Source organism: Xiphias gladius, chromosome 22 (assembly GCF_016859285.1).
Source record: "Xiphias gladius isolate SHS-SW01 ecotype Sanya breed wild chromosome 22, ASM1685928v1, whole genome shotgun sequence".
NCBI classification, from domain to species: domain Eukaryota; kingdom Metazoa; phylum Chordata; class Actinopteri; order Istiophoriformes; family Xiphiidae; genus Xiphias; species Xiphias gladius.
Genome location: NC_053421.1, coordinates 4512975 through 4533663, shown reverse-complemented (window position 1 = coordinate 4533663; position 20689 = coordinate 4512975). Strand labels below are relative to the sequence as shown.

General features: G+C 40.1%; 2 protein-coding genes across 10 annotated transcripts; one reads left to right on the top strand and one right to left on the bottom strand.

The window, feature by feature from the left end:
* Positions 1-632: 632 nt before the first annotated feature.
* On the top strand, positions 633-17120 carry zdhhc3a (zinc finger DHHC-type palmitoyltransferase 3a). 6 transcript variants are annotated; one of them, XR_005706484.1, is made up of 8 exons: positions 633-803; positions 2536-2947; positions 3053-3177; positions 3343-3439; positions 3753-3834; positions 6124-6199; positions 7112-7242; positions 16058-16168. XR_005706484.1 is itself a non-coding variant. In XM_040118730.1 (7 exons), exons 2-7 carry the CDS (start codon positions 2606-2608, stop codon positions 16262-16264), a joined length of 984 nt encoding a protein of 327 aa, XP_039974664.1. In that variant the 5' UTR covers positions 633-803; positions 2536-2605; the 3' UTR covers positions 16265-17120. The 6 variants fall into 6 exon arrangements, 3 of the variants coding, with proteins under 3 accessions (XP_039974664.1, XP_039974666.1, XP_039974665.1); XR_005706485.1 differs by lacking the exon at positions 16058-16168 and adding an exon at positions 15464-15964; XR_005706486.1 differs by lacking the exon at positions 16058-16168 and adding an exon at positions 9329-9426.
* LOC120784715 (transmembrane protein 42-like) lies at positions 4470-20610 on the bottom strand. 4 transcript variants are annotated; one of them, XR_005706487.1, is made up of 5 exons: positions 20299-20610; positions 19437-19583; positions 19178-19322; positions 6987-7226; positions 4470-5492 (listed from the first exon to the last, which is right to left on the bottom strand). XR_005706487.1 is itself a non-coding variant. In XM_040118737.1 (4 exons), the coding sequence occupies exons 1-3, from the start codon at positions 20458-20460 to the stop codon at positions 19179-19181; spliced, it is 453 nt and encodes a 150-aa protein (XP_039974671.1). In that variant the 5' UTR covers positions 20461-20610; the 3' UTR covers positions 4470-5492; position 19178. The 4 variants fall into 4 exon arrangements, 3 of the variants coding, with proteins under 3 accessions (XP_039974671.1, XP_039974668.1, XP_039974670.1); XM_040118737.1 differs by lacking the exon at positions 6987-7226; XM_040118734.1 differs by lacking the exon at positions 4470-5492 and having other exon boundaries at positions 5503-7226.
* Positions 20611-20689: the final 79 nt, after the last annotated feature.

Genomic DNA, 20689 nt, shown 5'->3' with positions numbered 1-20689 from the left:
GTCTGTGATCTGCACTCCCAGGAACTTTCTGCTTCTGACCCTTTTCCACAGGGGTACCGTCCATAATCAGTCGATTTGCTGATCCCACCCATCGTTGTGGCATCAGCAAACTTTATGATGCAGTTGGAGCCGGATGATGCAGTGCACACAGTGCATCAAGTCAACCAGCAACGATGTGATGGTGGTTGACTTGATGCATGTGGGGACGACCGCTTGGGTCAGCGAGATGCCGAAGACGTCTGCAAGGACACTTGCCAGCTGTCCCGCACATACCCTGATGGCACGACTATCACAACCCTTTTCCCTTTCAGCTGTATGAGATATATACACAGTATATATAGAACATGTCAGAATTGGGCTTCTGTATAGCCTATGTCACATATGAAATGAATGCGTCCTCACTGGAAACCTCAGAGGTATCTTCAACGTCCAAAGTTTTAGAAATCAGTTCCGATCGTTAAAACTATATACACCTTTGAAATAAGTCTGTGACAGATAAATGGAAATACGTGTGTCCGGGACAGTCCTCTGACGTGGGCCTTTCTGACGAGCCCACTCGGAGCCTTCACGCGACGTCATTACGTCTTGTTGTTGGTATAGGGGCGGGGGCGGGGGCATCTGGGGGGGGGGAGCCACCGAGCAGCTGCGGCGCAGGCGGCCGAGGGGCGCTCATCTTTCAGGCGAGATTCACCGGGAAATGATGGTATCTGACCTCAAGTGACGGCAGGCAGACGTTCCTGGGCGTCCACCGCTTTACGGCTGAGGGGGAAAGGATGAAGGAACTGGCAGGAGTATGCAAACAGGTTAGTAAATGCTCACTCTGACACGTTAGCTTTGCAGCTAGCGCAAGCTCGAATGGACTGATAATGTGTGTCAGGTTTCAGTAGGTATACAGTATAGGCCTATAAACTGTCTAACCCAGCATTAAAGCAGTCTGAGGTGGGTTTTAATGGATTTGAAATGACTAGCCCCTATATTCTTACTTTGTCTGGCTTAAGATAACGCCACTAGCTTGTTTACCTAGGCACGAAATAGAAACTTTTTCAGCCATTGGAACAGGGTGAGCTTGCTGGAAAAGGTAACCGGTATACCCACGTTTTAAAACTCACAGCAACAGTAGTGTCTTTGACTCGTACCATATGTCGCAGCTAGACACGCAGAAGTCGAGTTTCTGCCAGGACATGGTCCTGTAGGGTTGAGGGAGTGTCGTAAGGTCATGATGAGCAAGACGACCGGGGGTCACCTTTCAGTGACCTCTCCATCCACTCATTGGCAGCGGTGCGCCTCCCCGCGGTGTCGGACCTCCGCAGTGACACGGGCTTGGACAGGGCCAACCCCTCTGGTCCGCTCTCACCTCCAGCTCCTTGTCACGAGATGTCTGAAGGCAAAGGACTCCTGGTTGTTCTTACCCCAAAATGTGTGTCTGACGACTGAGTTCAATACAAATACAATATCCCTTCAATATTGAAATGTGCTGTCTCGGCATATTTTTCTATCCTCTGGGTAATCTTTTACCGAGGTAGTAATTATGAGAGTTGCAGGGATGTATGAGACTTTCAGTATATTTATGTAGTTTGTGTTCAATGCGAGGAAGTTTTTTTGTTTTGTTTGTTTTTCTCAGCTCACCTAGACACGTTTTACTATAGAACAGGAAAGTTCGGTTTCTGTCAGCATTTCCTGTATCAGATGGTTTTGTCATCATTCACAAATCTGCTGTGTCATATATACTTCTTTTCAGGTGCAGCGTTGGCACACGTACAAAGCTCACAATTAACTGCAGTTCATTGCTTCAACTTGTGCATGTTGTACATGTATTCATAATTTCTCATTTTTTTTAAATGAAAGAATTCCATAAAACTTGCATGGTTCCAGCTTCTGACATATGAATATTTGCTTGTTTTCTCAGTCCTATATGATAGTAAACCATTGTTCAGTTTGGGCTTTGGCAAACTTGATGGAAAACTAGATATCTGAACAGAGAATTTTGCCAGTATTTAATGGAAAATTAACCCTAAACAATTAACCGATCAGAGTAGTTGCAGATTAATTTTCTGTCTTTCAGCTGATTGATTAATCGACTAATCCTTGCAGCTGTAATTGCCAATTAATATTTCCTTCTTTTAAATCGCAACCTGATTTCATCACATTGCTTGTTCAACTGAGTTAAAAACCAAAATATTTCAAGTTTATGATCAGTTAAGACAAAGAGAATGAGTAAATTCTCACAAAGACTACAAAATCTTAAATGATTAATCGATTATCAAAATAGTTGACAGTCGATTATGTGTCAGTGGATGAATCAGTTATCTGTTTCAGATCTAAAAACAGCAGCGTGCATATCTGCTTTATGTGTCAGCATCTGTTTGGAATATATTCAGGCCTTAACAGTGATACATTTTTAGTCGTAGAAATTAAACAGATCCAAGGCATATAGATACATACTACATCTATAATAAAATGCTTTTCGCCTCAGAAATTCTCTACAGAACCAAACAGTGGACTCTTACCTGTAACCCTCCTGCTCATTTCCCCCAGTATGCAGTGACTGAGGCCTGAAGGCCCAGTTTGTCCGGTGGCAGCAGCAGGCATCTAGCTTAGATGAAGGATGAAGAGCCCGGTGCACAGATGCAGGGATGTAGAGCATGGGCGTGGGCAAACCGGGGACGGGGCAGGAGTCAACTGCCTACAGGCTGAGCAGCGCATCCCTATTTCCAAAGACGTTATCACGTCCTCCTCTGCCTCCGCCCTGTGGTTCATCAGGGACGCCTGTGGCATCGTGTGTGCCGTCATCACCTGGCTGCTGGTGTTTTATGCTGAGTTTGTGGTGCTGTTTGTAATGCTGCTGCCCTCCAAGAATCTGACATACAGCATTGTGAACGGGACCCTGTTCAACACCCTGGCCTTCCTTGCGCTCGCCTCACACCTCAGGGCCATGTGCACTGACCCTGTAAGTAGGGCTTTTTTGGGGGTAATTTATACACACATATTGGGTCTTTAGCTTCAAACAGTCCTACACTAAAGTCATCTTCTGTGTGGTGATGTTTCCTACTAGGGGGCGGTGCCAAAAGGGAATGCTACTAAGGAATACATAGAAAGCCTTCAGCTGAAGCCAGGGCAGGTGGTCTACAAATGTCCCAAGTGCTGCAGCATCAAGCCTGACCGAGCACACCACTGCAGGTGGGACAAAAAGAATATGAAGTTCTCACTGCAGCATTTTTTTTTATATTCACAAACCCAATCTCATGCTTACAGCAGCATTGTTTTTGTACAGTGAAAAAGGCGGACTGTTATCACTGTTATCTATTCCGTTTTCCTTCACACATAACTTTCTGTCTCTGTCAGTGTTTGCAAACGCTGCATACGGAAGATGGATCACCACTGTCCCTGGGTCAATAACTGTGTTGGGGAGAATAACCAAAAGTACTTTGTGCTTTTCACAGTAAGTTCACTGCAACAATGAGTCTCTTATAATGTATGCTGATCAAAAATTTAGCATTAGATTATAAACTGAAGAAGGCTGCCAAAGACCCACTTTCAGCCTTTCCCGATGAGGAGTTGCCCTCAGACTGTAGCTAACTGGGAGGTGACACGTTTTACCACCTTTTTTGTACTTTTTAAGAATCAGTAGTAGTTACTGTTGTAATGCAGTACAGCTGCAGATGAGAGGTGATTGCCTCTCTGTTTGCAGTTAGTGTATGTATTGAATTGTCCTACATAGTGTCCTCTTTTTTTTCATTGTTTTTCAAACCTAGATGTACATTGCACTCATCTCTCTCCACGCTCTGGTCATGGTGGTCTTCCATTTCCTCTACTGCTTTGAAGATGATTGGACAAGTGAGTGTTTTTTCAAGCTCCGTAGCCCTCAATTTCCTTTACTCTTAAAAAGATGGAAAGAAAAAAAGGCTCTTTTCAGATCCTGAACTGACATTGAATTTTCACTGTAGCTATTCTCTAAAATGTTGTGATGCAAATTAATATAAATAACATAACATGATATATAATGTTTTGTATAAAACCAGGATTTCTCTCAGGAAAGGGTGGAGTTAAAAGTGTGTGTGTGTGTGTGTGTGTGTGTGTGTGTGTGTGTGTGTGTGTGTGTGTGTGTGTGTGTATTTGAACTTTTGAATTCTTTAAAAAAAAAAAAAATATATATATCTATATAGATATATAGATATAGATATAGATATATAGATAGATATAGATATAGATAGATATTTTAAAAAATTATTTAAATTTAAAAAAAAATTCCATCATCTGTATTAGGGGTATAGACATTGGCTACGATCATTTGAGTGTTAAATAGCTTATAGAACCAATATAATGGACGTTTTTGTCAGATATAATTTTTGTTGGTTTTAAAAGTACATTTTTACCTACTCCCCTTGCCTTCACCCTAAAAATAGAATGGAAAAACTAGTATTTGTTTAAAGATGCGAGAAAACTTCAATTTTTTTCAGGGGGCTTTAGCATTCACATTCCATCTGACAATTCAAAGATTACACCCATTAAATTGCAGTGATAGTTCTGTACAGAGAACAGTTTCGCATCATCAATATGGAGACAAAAAAAACAAACAAAAATGATCAAAAAGGAAAGACATAACAAAAAAACCCAAAAACACACACAAACAAAACACATAGGCTGGCACAATATGTCCCCACCACCTGATTCCCCTCAGACCACCACCCAGTCCTCTTAATCCCCCTTAACCCCAAAGCTGCTACTGTAAGAAACAGTAGTAAACTTCCTAAAACATTCCATGGACCACCTGTACCCATTCTGATTTCTAGCTTGAACCTCTTTTCCTACAAAAAACTAAGTTAGAAATTCAGAAGAACTCAATTTAACCACAACAATAGATAAATGCATAAACAAATAACTTAAATAGCTAAATAAATACATAAAAATAAAAATTCAAAACTCCCTGGGTCAAAAATCTATCAGTAGAGACAACAGCCAAAGTGTATCTCACAATTGTTTCTTGCAGCTAATATAATAACGGACACATACATCCTTGACACCTGCCCACACACACACAAACACACACACACAATACTAGAAAAAAAAGAGAAAAGAAAAAATTGAGAGAGAAAAGGGGGAGAAAAGGAATAAACAGAATGTATTGAAAGTTAAAAGAAGAAAAAAAAGAAAAATCAGAAAGAAAAGAAGGAAAGAGAGGGGAAAAAGGAAATCAGAACCATCAGTTCACATCAGGCTTATAAAAGCTAAGTTAGAGAGTAAGACAACTTTGAAGAGAAATACTTATCTCCTATAACAATCATTGTCTGTGTGTAGATTGTGTGAGTGACAAACTTAAAGTTCCTGAAGGTGGTCCCACTCAGCTCTGTCAGATACTCTGCCTTAGTGGTGTGTCCTTGCAGCCAGGGTCACTTATATGCTTGCCTCGATATATCCACAATGTCTTGTCGGATGAACATTGTTGTTGATAGCTGATAGATATTGTAGTATTTCCACTCAGGTCCTCTCCACAGCTATCAGAAATACCATATTTACAGGTATGAATGAAATTTTGTACAAATATTCACATTCCTGCTAGACTGTAGTGTGCCTTCCTTGTCCTGCTGTACTTTGAAACAACTGGGTTGCATAGCACACTAAAAACCTACACCATCAGCAGACTGAGGTGTGCACTCGGTTGGTAAGCGAGTTACATTCTCATTATTGTGTCTTGTGGTAATGTTGCACTAACTGGCATGTGATACCTCTAAAGCAGTTGTGCCAAACTTTATGTTACAGGTCAGTTATAGACTGTGGTCTTTGACTTCTTTTAACATCTTAGTTGTATTTAGATTTTGCTCTGTTAAAGCTGAGATACATGTGTGTATTTGGAGGCGCATCAGAGCAGTCTTCTGAACTAACATCAAATGACAGGTTGCAGGGAAAGAAGGTTGACAATTCGTAACCTTAACTTGTGTGTAGTTTAAAAAAATGAGTTGAAAGTGTGGTTGGAGATGGTAACAATGTCCTCCACTCATACAGCAGCATACCCAAGCTTTCATTCTCTTTCCATTGCAATTTCCTGTTTGACTCACTGTCCTCAATTCAAGCTCTACATATAAAAGGAAATGGATTTTACCTTTTACATTTGCTTTACAATTTCAGGTTCCCCACCCACAATTAAGCCAAAACCGCTTTGGTTGTCCCCAGATGTAAATATCCTGTATGCAATGCTGGCCCTGTGAGTATAGAGACTGGCATAGCACAGGCAAGGTAGTTAATAAGCTGTACTAAATAAGGAGCAGCCTGTTGCATCAGCCGATTGAGTTTGAGAAAGTCAACACTAACTGCTACGTTGTAACTAGTTAGTTTTACACTAAACTCCCCACTTTGTCAGTTATTTACACTACAACGAAACTAAGTTGCGTGTTAATCAGAGAAACTTGCTTGGCTGTACAATGTTTTGCTTTGATGTTTTTTAAAAATGTCAAGATGACTGTGAAACACATAATTAAAGTCAGGATCAATAACTTCATCAACATCCCCTCCAAGTAGATGTGAAAATACTGCAAAAGTCCACCGACAGGTAGACGTTTCTGTTATACACAGTCGAGCAGCATGAGATGCAGTTCCCATTTTGAGTGAATGTATCTTGGAAATGAACACTCTCCCCAAGTTTATTTGAAATAAAAGAGAATATTTCACTTTCAAATTGGGTTTTTGTTGACTACTCATGAAAAATCAACAAATTGATGACTAACCTACTGCTTAACAAAAAATGTATCAGTTCAGAAAATGCTTGTGTGGATGTGGTAGTTGTCCATTCAAAAACTACACAATGGACCAAGTTTTATATAAAGTGCTGATGAAATATTGTATTGTGCTTGTGCTAAAACTATAGTCAGAAGTTTTCCTACCTGTTTAAAAATCCATCCTAGATCTCCATATCCCAAACACTCCTTACCCATTCCCTTATACTGAAGCAACGTGAACCTAGACTGAATTGCTTCAAAGCTTTGCATCCTTACTGTAGTGCTGCAGACGATTCAACAGTAGAGTACTGTAGTATCTTTAAATGTAGTGTAGCAGTTCCTCATATGATCCTCTTCTTTGCCCTTTCACTTTTCTTCCTCCATGTCCCACCATCCCCCAGAGTGCAGTTCCTTCTCTCCCCCAGCAACAGTCATCCTCCTCATACTCCTGTGCTTTGAGGGTCTCCTCTTCCTCATCTTCACCTCTGTGATGTTCGGCACCCAAGTCCACTCCATCTGTACCGACGAGACCGTAAGTGACCTGTTTAGAGACCAACAATCCTCCCATCCTTTTATCTCACTACTTCCTTCTGCTCTTCAGGTTTTCTCCCTGCTGCTTCCACGCTTTGCTTTTAAAACATTAATATTTTTGACCTTCTACTTCTAATTCAAACTGTTACATCTTAGTGATGTTTCTCCCTCTGCAGCCTGAAGGTAGTATAAGGTACAGCAAATCCCTCCCAAGTCTTACACTGTCTGAAAAGCAACTGCCAAAAAGAAAGAAACTTCAATATCGAGTGCCTTAATTGTACATTTTTGGTTTCTGTGACTGTGTAGCATTCACATTGCTGATGGTAAGACCGGTGTTTAAATTGTGTATGGTAGAAACACAATGGTTGTCAAATCACTGAATCTGACACGTGCACGGAGATCTGCTCTCTGTACTCGTACACTGAGCTGTGTACATACTGTACACGAGAGCAGAAAATTACATTTTAAAGCAGTCCTGGACTACCCTTTGCTGCAACAGCTGTTTGTGCACAGGTTATACAGATGTGTTAAACTATACTGGGATATGGATATTTTGATTTCCACGTTGACCTGTGTAAGGTAGACAAGACTCAGAAATACCAGAACTGCTCCTTTCCTTCCATTCGAATGGATCATCAGGTGGGGCAGAAAATGAGTTTTAGCCTGGGTCCTGTGTGCTTTACTGTTTACTGTTTACTACATCATAACATGGCTAGCATGGTATCATATATTCAGCCATCCGATGCATACTAAGCACTTGTTTGCACGGTTCTCATTTTCAGACCAGTCAACTAGAAACATCATGAAGTCAGTTGCAGAAAGAGTTTGACCAACTCATTGAATTCATGTTGATGAGCCAGTTAGCGACAGCTAATAAAACCTGCTGACAACAGTTGTCATTTCAGGTCAAATTTGGTATTGCCAGCTAAAAAATGAGAAGCCTGCATTTGTTTCCTTTCGTTTGAAATCCAAGGATGTACTATTTCCAAAATTAGTGAGAGTTTTGAGTGGCAAATATTCCGCTGACGTCATTGTAAACCGAATGTGTGTTAGAATAGGATTCAAAGCTTGACAGGCATAGTAACAGTAACTAATACCCCTTTTTATACAGGACACACACGTACGATGCAGGTCTACTTAATGTACATTCAGTGTGTTGGATTTGAACTTACATGGACTTCGTATGAGAGCGCCTTGACAGGCTACTCTCTGGCGTCTGACCTATGCTTGTGCCAAATGCCAATCAGAGATGATTGCTGATTGTTTTCTTACCTGCCAATACTAGAACTAAATTGTTACAGGAAACAGAATCTAAAATCTGCTCTCTATAGTGCATTCACACGAAATGTTTCTGGTGGTGTGGCATGTCGGTGCAGCGATGATGCTCACGGTCAATAAGCACAGGTGACTGCTCCTTCATTTTAGAGCGACCCGTTTTGCATCAGGCTGCGTCGCGTTCAAGCTCCGTTGCGGCCGCTGGGGGCAATCCAATGCCATTCTAGTCTTTCTGTATGTGTGTCTGTGTGTGCGTGTGTGTGCGTGTGTGTGTGTCTATGAGCCACACATGACCCTGTTCCTTTCCCTCTCTGATATCTTAATATGCTGGGTCTTGTTTTGCTGGAGCGGCTTGTGTTTCTGAAGTTTGAAATTCACTTGTGAATGCAAATAAATGCTTGTAATTATTGACAGTTGACTCAAAATGTATTTTTATTTCTACAGTATATTATCTAACCCATACTCAACAAACTAGTTTTTTGTGTTTCGAATTAGAGAGAGACGTTTGGTTGAGTCTCATCACTATCATTTCATCAAGGAGAGAGGGCTTTGACTTGTTGAGACTGTACAGTGCCCAGAGGGAAAGTGAACAGAACAAAAGCAGCTATATTATCCTTGTAGAAAAATCACTCAAAGCCTGAATGACTAGTTTTGTGGCCAAGATGGTTTTCAGAAATGGCTCAAGTTTTTATTTATTTATTTCGTTTCATATTTAGTAGTTTGAAAGAAATGGATATTTTGAATTTGGTTTGTGATTCCTGACAGGGTCACAAAAGCACACAAACTGAAGTTTGGTTATCTCTCGTTTTCAGGGTATAGAGCAGTTGAAAAAGGAAGAGAGAAGATGGGCTAAAAAAACTAAGTGGATGAACATGAGGGCGGTATTCGGACACCCTTTCTCCTTATTGTGGTTTAGTCCCTTCTCCACCCCTGACCATGGGAAGGCTGAGACATACCAGTATGTGGTGTGAGAGCTCAGCGCAGGGAACGAGGCAGCCGGGTCAGAACCAAAGTGGGAGGCCCAGCCCAGCCCCACTGAGCCGAGCTATGGCATTCTGTTGCTCCTAATGCTGAACATGATTTACACTGTATCTCCCAAACTAGCCATGGACAGCTTTTCATCTGCTTTTTGTGTTGCCATACTAAGTGCGCTATACATCCATTTTTTTCTTGCCTCGAGTGAGTCAAGTTGCAGAGAAAAGTTTGTGAATCCTGTTTGCAAACACTGTGATGAATCTATTTTTTCCGATCTACTTCTCTTTTTGTTGTTGTATCAGAAGCCTTCTTTTATCTTGCTGTGTCTTTTCTTGCTTTCCCTTGAAGGGTCATTTCAGCTAAATTACAAAAAAAAAATCATATTTTATCACCTTTTTCTGGTGTTGTCTGGCAATACAGATAGTTTTGGTTTTAGGTGTTGAAGTGTTGAGATATACGCCCCTGAAATTTCTATTGCCATCCCAAGACAATGGACGAGAATAGAATTCCCCTTGGGGCTGCAGTTTATGACTGTTTTAGTTGTAGATTAATCTTGATTAATCTTGCTTAAACTCAAAGATATTCAGTTTACTTCCACAGCAGACTAAGAAACCCAGATAATATTACCCAGTAACCAGGACATTGTTTCTGGAAATAAAGGTTGCTGTTAAGTTTTTCTAATGTAATATTTCAAAGCTCAGAAGCAACACATACAAGATTCAATTACAGGTAAGTGGTAAAATATGTCTTTTTGTAATTTGGGTGAACTGACCTTTTAAATCTTCTTGTCAGACAGTAGTTATTAGTGTGTTTCACACATGGACAAAATAAACCTTCTAAATTGGTCCCCACTAGAATGAAAATAAGGATGGGTTAAGGTTACATTCAGGCTAATAGTCTGCACAATCAGAGGAGATCCTCTGATCGAAAGGCGGATCCTTTTAAATGGTGCCAAATACAGCACATAAAGGAACATTTTGCTATCATTGTGGATTTTTGGTTGATTATGCTTGTGAGTATATTTTAAATAAAATCAGTGGGCAAAAAAGTTATTTATCTGCTAAAAGTCAAGTCCTGGCTTGTTTCACCCATTCTTACAATAAGGGATGCACCGAATCTGTTTCTTCTCTCCTGATAGCAATTCTGATTCTCAACTCAAGGTATCTGCCAATACCGATTCCCAATTTAATAACAGTGCTCTGGTTTTCCCAAATTTAAATTTCGTAGAGTTGGCAGCCTGCTTAGACTGAATGAGTGTATGATAGTGAAAACAGATTTTTTTTAATAATGACACTGGTGAAAGAAACTTCATTTAATGTGGATTGGTCATTTTTGGTTGACTCCTGATCTTCTTACATAGGTAACCATCATCCCTGATTCTGATGTCGCACAACAGATTCAGGGATGCATCCCTACTTACAGTATTTACAATAAATACTGAGATCTGACCCTTCCTATGAAAAACCCAGCGTCCAGAAAGAAGAAGGCTGCCAATCACTTTAATACGACATAAAAACTTCAGTGTTCCTTTAAAATGTTTTGAGTCTCACATTACAGGCTCTGAAGTATCCCCCTGAAAAAACTACATACAAGGCCACACGACAGTTTAATTCTGTTTTAATGACAAATATGTAGCCCAACTGTGGAGCATTCCATGCACATGATCAAAGCTGTTGATGGAGGGCAGAGATTTTTTTTTTTTTTTTTGTGAAATAAACCAGGAAGTTTCTGTTTGTTCCACCATACAGAATCAAATCCAGTTTACCAGCTTGCTTTGCTCTTGGCAAGTTTTGCCGAATCCTTCTAGCAACGCTCATTGAGGAAATGAAAAGCTAACTTCAGCTTGTTTTTCAACAGCAAAACATGGTAGTTAGAATGTTGTCAGCAGGCTGTCAGCAACCTTATTGTAACATACAGTGGATTCACAGTAGTATTCAGACCCCTTCCGTTTTTTACATTTAAAATCATTTACATTCATTTTTTCCCTCCTCAATCTACACCCAGTACCCCATAATGACAAGGCGAAAAGTGAATTTTACAAATTTTTACAAATTAATAAGGAAAAACTGAAATATCACATTTACATAAGTATTCAAACACTTTACTCAATACTTAGTTGAAGCACCTTTGGCAGCAATTGCAGCCTTGAGACTTCTTGGGTATGACGTGACAAGCTTTACACACCTGGATTTGGGGATTTTCTACCATTCTTCTCTGCAGATCCTCTCAAGCTCTGTCAGGTCCAGAGATGTTCGATTGGGTTTAAGTCAGGGCTCTAGCTGGGCCACTCAAGGACATTCATGGAGTTGTCCCTAAGCCACCCCTGCAATGTCTGTGCTGAGTGCTTAGGGTTATTGTCCTGTTGGAAGGTGAACCTTCAGCCTATTCTGAGGTCCTGAGCGCTCTGGAACAGGTTTTCATCACGGATATCTCTGTACTTTGCCCTGTTCAGTTTTCCCCTCAACCCTGACCAGTCTCCCTGTCCCTGCCTCTGAAAATACACCCGCACAGCATGATGCTGCCAGCACCATGATTCACTGTTCGGATCGTATTGGGCAGGTGATGAGTGGTGCCTGGTTTCCTCTAGACATGACTGTTTTGATGCTAAACAATTCAGTCTTGGTTTCATCAGACCAGAGAATCCTGTTACTCACAGTTTTGCAGTCCTTCAGGTGCCTTTTGCAAATTCTTAGCAGGCTTTCATGTGTCTTTTACTGAGGAGATGCTTCTGTCTGCCACTCTGCCATAAAGCCCAGATCAGTGGAGTACTGAAGCGGTGGTTGTCCTTCTGGAAGTTTTTCCCATCTCCACACAAGATCTCTGGAGCTCAGCCAGAGTGACCATCGGGTTCTTGGTTTTTGCTTTGATATGCATTGTCAGCTGTGAGATCTTATATAGACAGTTGTGTGCCTTTCCAAGTCACGTCCAATCAATTGAATTTACCATAGATGGACTCCAGTCATGGTGTAGAAACATCTCAAAGATGATCGAGAGAAATGGGAGTTTCCTGAGCTAAATTTCAAGTGTCAAAGCAAAGGTTCTGAATATTTACTTTATATTTCAGTTTTTTCTTTTTAATACATTTGCGAAATTTCTAAAATTCTGTTTTCACTTTGTCATTTTGCGGCAATGAGTGTAGATTTGATGATGAAAAATAAATTTTAGCATTAGACTGCAACATAACAAAATGGGGAAAAAAGAGAAGGGGTCTGAATACTTTCTGAAAGCTCTGTATGTTCATTTTCCCTTTCTGTGAAGAGAGGTTTGGCCTCCAGCAGTAACGTCAACCCCCCCTCTGTGTGTGTGCATGAACAGTTGCTAGTGTTTTGATGTTGTGAGCATGCGCCAAATTCAATGAAGAATAATTCCTCAAAAAAAGGACACTGACTTGGCTTTAAAATTGTCTCTGCTGGAGAAAACATTAAATCCTGTGTGGAATTAAAGGGAAGCACTGTAAAAAAAAAATGTAGAACTCCTGCATACATATTATGCAGCAGCTGGGTATTAGCTGGTCTGTATTTTTGAACTCTTCCAGATGACTTTAAAGCATTTAACAAAGTATTAACTCAACTTTCACCGTTGACATTTACACAAGTACTAAAATGACTATTTTGCACATTGTATTTATCATTTAACATTTTCTCCTGTATGAAATGCCCTCTGTTCTACAGTGTGCATTTTATTCTTCTATTCTTTGTTGACATGATATTGTATGTATCCTTCTCGGTATCTGAATGTATGGTACAGGTGAAGGCTAAGTTAGTAATGTATGTGAAACACTGCTGGTATGATGGTAGAGGGTGATAGTGGCGATGATTTGTTTTTTACAGAAATTTTAATTCTTTCTAAATATTCTGAAGATATTTCAGCACATGCGCAGAGAATAAATACTTCTCCGTTGCAATGCAAAAACTGTTTGCTTACTTTTTTGGGTATATGTGTGTGTGTGTGTGTGTGTGTGTGTGTGTGTATACACGTGTGTGTGTGTGTGTGTGTGTGTGTGTGTGTGTATGTATATATGTGTATATGTATATATATATATGTATATATGTGTGTATATGTATATATGTATGTGTGTATATGTATGTGTATATATGTATGTTTTGTTCAATGTTCAAGTAATGTTAAAAAAAGGTTTCTATTTTCCCGGCATACAGTCCTTTTCTCATTTGTTTCTCACACCCCTCATAGTTATATTTTCCCGGTGTTCTTGTCTTTCATTCTACTCCCACTTTACTGTCTGTAATCTGCCTCTTTCCCATGCAATGTTCTCTCCACACTCATGCATTTGCTTTGGTTGATAACTCAATCTACCAAAAGCTCTCTGAAGCAGACAGCTCTTAATAATCTTGACAGAGGTAAGCTTGCAACAGAGGTCGCATTAGCCATCTCATCAAGCTTAGCGCATCACAAGCATGCAGATTTCATTCAGAAGGCCAAAGTGAACTTGCATTTCTTTTTTTCGTTTTTGCTGTTTCAGATTCAGCCAAACATTATGAATGAATGATGGAGCTCTGTGATGCATGAGCAATTTTTAAACATTTGACATGTTTGCTTCTTCCATAGAGTTGTATTTTATTAATTTATTATTTAAATTTTTGATGTTTGTGTGTGAATTGGGCATGTAGTGTAAAGCGCTTTGAGTGTTCGATAAGACTAGGAAGCGCTATGTAAATGCAGTCCATTTAACCTTTTATATACACTGAAAGAGTTATTATTCACTGTAAAATTAACTCGTGTCCATGCCGGCTGTAAAGAGATCCCTTTTCAGTACAGTGTAAGAAATGGGGTACAAAGTACATAGTTGTTTATGTGCAAACATACGTTCCAAATTTTAGCCATAGTTCATATGAGGCTTCAACAGTCTGACTTGGACAAATCAAGTGGGGATCTTCCAAAAAAATTACTGACTTGTTCACTTTCATCCAAAGGCAACCCTTTTAGCCTAATCATAAAATACCTTGTAGAATTCACATTGTTCTGCTCGGTGCCTCTGCAGCATCATTGAGTGACAAGCTAACAGGTGACTATAGATTTGTTGCCATGGTAATGTTACAACAGGCAGTTGAATTTTGAAATAACAACAAGGCAGTTTGCTGCCATCCATGATTTACTGTAAGGTGTTGAATCCAAAATGCTTCCACACACTACTTCTTAGATGGTTTGGTGTCAGGATTATCTGTTCACCATACTGAAATGGCTTAATAGTTTCCTCAATTTTATGTTTGCAAAAAGATTAACAGAGCTTAATATTCTTAGGGCAGTAGAGCATGCTGTAGATCAAACTAACACCCCAATCAATTGTTACCTGTGTTGTTTCAAAATCTCCTACCCCACTGATTTGATTCCCCTTACCTTACCCTGAATCCAACGTTAGCTATAACCTCAGCCTCTGTGGTACCAAACCATAACCTAACATTAACCTAAATCAAGTTAAACCTAAACTAATCCCAGCCAAGAACGGGCGTTGCTACAGGAAACATTGTTTGAAAGGAAACTGGACAAGACACCAGCAGTAATCCAGTCCAGTGATGCCAGGATGAAGATACCCACTCTGTTTCTCCAACTCAGACAGCTGAAGCCTCATATCAGCTTCAGCTGAACCTCATAATGTTTATATTAGTCTTTCTAGTGGGCCATGTTGGTCCACAATGAAATATCTCAACAATTAGATGCCAAGACAGTTTGTACAGACATTGATGGTTCCCATAGAATGAATCCCGATGATTTTGGCAATCTGCAAACTTGTCATCCACCAGCAGATTGAAATTTTCACTTATTGTGTGAAATATCTTAACATCGGACTGGATGGATTGCCACAAAATTTTATACAGACATTCATGGTACCCAGAGGATGAATCCTAATATCTTTAGTGATCCACCATTATAATATGTGGTTCTGAATGAAAAAACTCAACAACTATTGGGTTGATTACCATGACATTTAGTTCAGACATTCATGTTCCCCACAGGATGAACTGCAACAACTTTAATGATCCTTTCACCTACCATCTAGTGCCATCATCGGGTCAACATTAAATTTGTTCAGTACTTTATTGTATTGTAGACTTTATTTTACCTGTAAAACTACTGACATTAAAATGAACTTTAACTGTACTTTGTGTTTAGTGCTAATTAGAAAATTCTGCTGGTGTTGTTGTTGTTGACTCTTGTTCCACAGAATGAAGACTCTAGATTTTGTGCCTCATTTCTTACGGTGCAGTCACACTAGGAAGGGATTGCTTCTTGGCCAGCATGGACAGAAGGAATGATTGCAGCAACAAATAACCCATTCAACATACATACAGCAAATGAGTACTACAGAATATTCAGCATAACATTCTTACCAATCATTTCATTTAAATCTCAAGGCTGTTTTTAGTCTGGATAGTTTTACTTGTGTCTGAGAGACTAGTTCAAAAAGCTAAACCAGTGTGTTGTTGCAGTTTTTAGTGCTGTCATCACCTCTGTGTCATAGTTGTGACTCATAGTGCATGTAGATGCTAAACATCCAGTCCATTTGGCTCAGCTCCTATCACCTCAGAGCCTCATTATGTCTTCCTCAGGGAATCGAGCGTCTGAAAGGAGAAACAGGGAAGTGGGTGAAGGTGCCCTGTTGGGAGGCCGTGCAGATGGCATTCGGAGGCCCATTCTCTCTGTCCTGGTGCAGCCCCTTCACAGGGCTGAGATGCAAGAAGGACCCTCCAGAGCACATCACCATTCCTCAGGGGGAGATAATTGAGGAAGACATCATAGAGATACCACTCAACTAGCACTGCCTTCAGTGAGGAAGACAAATTTTCTTATTCAATCTGACAGAGCTTCTCCACAAGCAAATTAAGATCTCTTTGGAATTTGTGGATGAAATGTTTAACGGTTTTCTACATAGTGCAGCCATTTATAAGGTGCATAGGGAAGCAAACCTTCTTTTTGTGAATACATCTACCAAACCTCAGCGTCTTGGCCCTTTACAAATGTACTGTACTCACACACTGTGAGAGGGAAACTAATACCACGTGGAGATTATGTGTTACTACCTAACTCATGCAACGGGACCTGCATGAGTTAGGTAGTAAGTGTTTCCCTGAAATCATTCCTATATTATAGCACTATCTGGTGAAATAAAGGAGCTTAAAGGATTGAGAGCTCAAGGATTCGAGACGATGATTTTAAAGCATATCATGGAGCTGTCTCAGGAGAACATCACTAAAACAGTAATACTACTCTCCTGCCTTTTTTCTGAGGATTTTAATCCACCTTGTGCCTTATCTGTCTTTTATGAGTAAATGTTTAAGCGGGACACACTCTGCATATTGTTCAACTACTCATCTTAATTCTGGGATCTGTGTCTGGAGTTGCTATTTTCATCTTTATCCCTCGTGTTAAATGGATGGTCATTGACTTCATGTTGAAGAGATCGCTGTGTATTTGATAAACTAAAAAATGGCTGCTGGATACCATGGGACCACACGTTTTATCATGTTTACATTATTTAAACAAACTGTGTTGTATCACTGTGTGGGTTTCATTTTTTAATTCTAAGATTAACAGTTCTTATGAAATCTGTGTATTACAAATAATGCTGTCTTTAAGATTTTGGCTATGGTAATAAACATCAAAGAAACAGAACTGAATGAGTGTCAGTCATTTTTTACAAACTAATCTGCACAGTTTTACAGCTCAAAGCTTATTTACAGTCAAATTAAACGCAATTAGCTCTGAATGAGGTTCTGCACAGGTACAGCAAGACAACAGCAAAGCGTGTCTATACTTAGTAATTTGGATCATGATGGCAGAAAAACTTGCATTAGATATTAAGTGTTTGTCTTCACCGCAAGGTTTGTCACAGCCACATGGTCTGCACTAAATGACCTAAGTGTTCCTGACAGAACAGCAGGAATGTATTAAATATTATCTTACTGTGAAGAAGAAAGCTGGCACACCAAGGTCCAATTCAAGTATCAATGATTATCAGTTATCTTTGGGAACCTATGGGGAGAGAGCTGAGCACCTCGCAATGCAAACTCTTTGGTGGAGTCTGAATGCTGGAATGTTGCCGAAATAGGACTGGGAAATGTGAACGCTGGTAACTATTACATGTGAACATTGCCTTAAATTGTCTTTTACCAGTTGTCTTAAAAATCTGCACAGTGGAACACTGTGGTATTTGGAATATTCATCAGCATCCTCACACCAACAGACCAAGTATTTAAAACAACTTACAGTATGTTAGCCTCCAATGTACGTTTTCTGAAAATACTTTTACGGAAAGAAGGGGTTTAAGAGTAAACGTTAATAAGTGAAAACAACTATGGATAATTTGCACAAAGGTAAAATGAGGGTTGGTATATCCATGTAGAAGTTTTGAGCCTGATCAGAGAAAGTAATTTCCTTATTTTTGTAACTGAATCAATTTCCATGTCACTCCCTGTTTGTATAAAGTATCAACATTCTATTGAGAATCCAGATTAAGGAGTGCAATGATGCTTTCTCTCACCATTGGTGAGGAGTTGATCAGTTTTACAAAAGTAAAAAAACATGATTTTGACAAACTTCAAAATGGTTACCAAATTAATAGCCTGAAACTGGCCGGTGTTACAGTTTATGACAGCTGCTAACTGACATTTCTCTATACTGAGGTCACTTCTTCAAACTCTTCAGGCAGTTCTCTTTACCAACATGCAACTTGGCTCAACAGTTAATCTCACATCCAAATTGCACCAGTTCAAACAAAAGCCTTTATTCACATCTCAGGATCAACTCTTGTACCAGAACACTGACAACATTTGTCTCTCAACAGTAGCTCTCCATCATTCATTACACAATGACCTAAAAAACGCTTACAACAGGCACTCATCCTTCAGTGGTCTTCAAGGAATAAAAACAGCCCCTGAGTGTTGTCTGTCCCTATTATAAATGTATGCATTATTTAATAATTTATTTTTAGATGTAGATATGGCAGAATGTAGCACATGTCAGGCTAATTTACAGTGACTTGTGTGCTATGTTTGAACAGAGTCCTGGTGGTGGGTAAGTTTGAGTGAGTAAAACAGTTTGTGTTTTGAAAGATGTGGTCATTGAATGAATTTTGTGTCAAAGCGGTGAAAAGTGATCCACGACTTAGTCCACACTGATGCTGTTGTGCTGACTGTGTGAAGGGTTTTGAAAAACTGAACTCAGTATTGAGCAATGTGGGTAAGTGACTGTAATTTTAAAAACAAAACTGTAATTTAACCTCTTTACTCATGTAACTGAGGAAAAATAAATATTTTATACATTGAAGTTCAAAGGTTAGCTGAATGTTTGACTGATGGAGGCATTGTTGTTTTGACCCCAAGCCATGCTAATCTCAGTGACCAAGTCACTTCTATAGGCTACCGATATACGCTCACTGAAAGAAGACATTTCAAAAAACAGCCACAGCAATGGGGACACAGTCTCTACAACAGAAGTAGTGTCTGGGACCGATGGTACTGAATGTACTGTCAGCTCTGTGCAACATAGTCCACAGTTTTAATTGCTCTTAACATTAAGCCACTGAGCTGCCTCTTTTTATAAGCAACATTTCCACGTCCAAATGCATGAGAAATTCCATTATGTGTCTCAGAGGAAGTCTTGCCACAGTTTGTTGTGACCATGAGCAAAGAGCAGAGGCTTGCACACTTGTGGCAAACCAAATGACTTACGTTACGTGTCCTTTTTGCCCTCCCCCTGCGGGAGAGCCTGAGGTGTGGATCCATGAATCACCAGCAGTCCACACAGAGTGAGAGAGATGCCCACCCACCATAGAGCTGCATGGCTCTCTCCAAAAATCACCCTCCCCAGGATGGCCTGCACACACAAGCAAAAGAAGCCTGTAAAATGACGACGCAACGTGAATCTGAATGATTTCACTAAAGCTTTTTGAGTACAAGGGCACCATAAGGGCGATTCAAGACCGCTTACTGAGGAGACGAAGTTAGATGCAGTGGTAGTGACTGTGGCTCTGGCTGAAGAGGAGCAGTGTCGGAGAGCCTTGGAGAAAAGGGTCCACATGACAGCGTTGCAGGTGAACAGCAGGCCTCCAAATAGCAGCCGCAGGGGGATGTGGAGCTAGAAGCACGTAGAGGTAAAAGGGGAAGGCGGCAGTCAGCTACAGATGGGTGACAAATTAAAGGAAACATCTCCCATAGGTGTTCAGTCTGGCTGAGATCTGGTTTTTCCCGTAATTCATCACTAGACTATATGTGCTGTTAATATGTAATTATTTTGTTGTACATTTTCACAGCTTTAACAACATGAAAGGTATAGCAATTCTGTGTAAATGCTTAGTCACAAGTCATGTACATGCAGTGTCATTCATGAACAGAACATTTTCACAGCAGGCAGGAGCACAGGTACAACTAATCAAGTTATGAGTTAACAGTCATCTGTAATGTTGTGAATTACACATGCGCTTTTCCTGCTGGGACGCATCAAAATGGCCGCTGTGAACAATCTGTGTCCACTTCTGTCAATTTAATTCTTCCAAAATAATTACAGTTTGTTTTTTTTTAATTCTACACGACGCAATGAAACGGAGTATGATAAAAATTGATTTTAAACATTTTCCTGGGGTATTAGAGAAATACACAAAACGTGTCACGTAAAATTAAAAATAATAATAATTCTTAAAAAAAAATACACGATTAGAAAGGAAAAAGCAATAATAAATATCCACTCCATAACTATGCCCTGGTCTTAAGTCCCTGTTACCTTTGACAACATCACAGTTATTTTTTAAGTTCTTCCCACAGTACTGAACTAGTACAAAATTAGCTAAATTCACCCAGTCACAGTCTGTAGTCCAACCGGACGTCTCAGTCCGGCCGCCCAGCCTCGACTCACACATCTCTCTCAGGTAGTCCGCACCGAGGGACAGCTTGGCAGACAGAGAGGAAGCCGCACTCAAAAACCCCGCTAATAACGCGTAAAGAGAGCCCGAGAACATGCTTGAAGAGGGCTAAACTACAGCACTGACATGTTTGAACTCAGAGGATGCAGTCCACGGCACAAAATTTCAGAACAAAAGCTTGCTTGACGAACTTTATCGACTGACACTTTGCAGTAAGCCGGATAGCAACGAAACCCAGGTCTTTCACTAATGTATTTAAGGCAGTAAATGACATGTTTGTCATTGGGTGCGCTGTCCTCCGAAAATGTTGTCCTCGGTGCAGCCG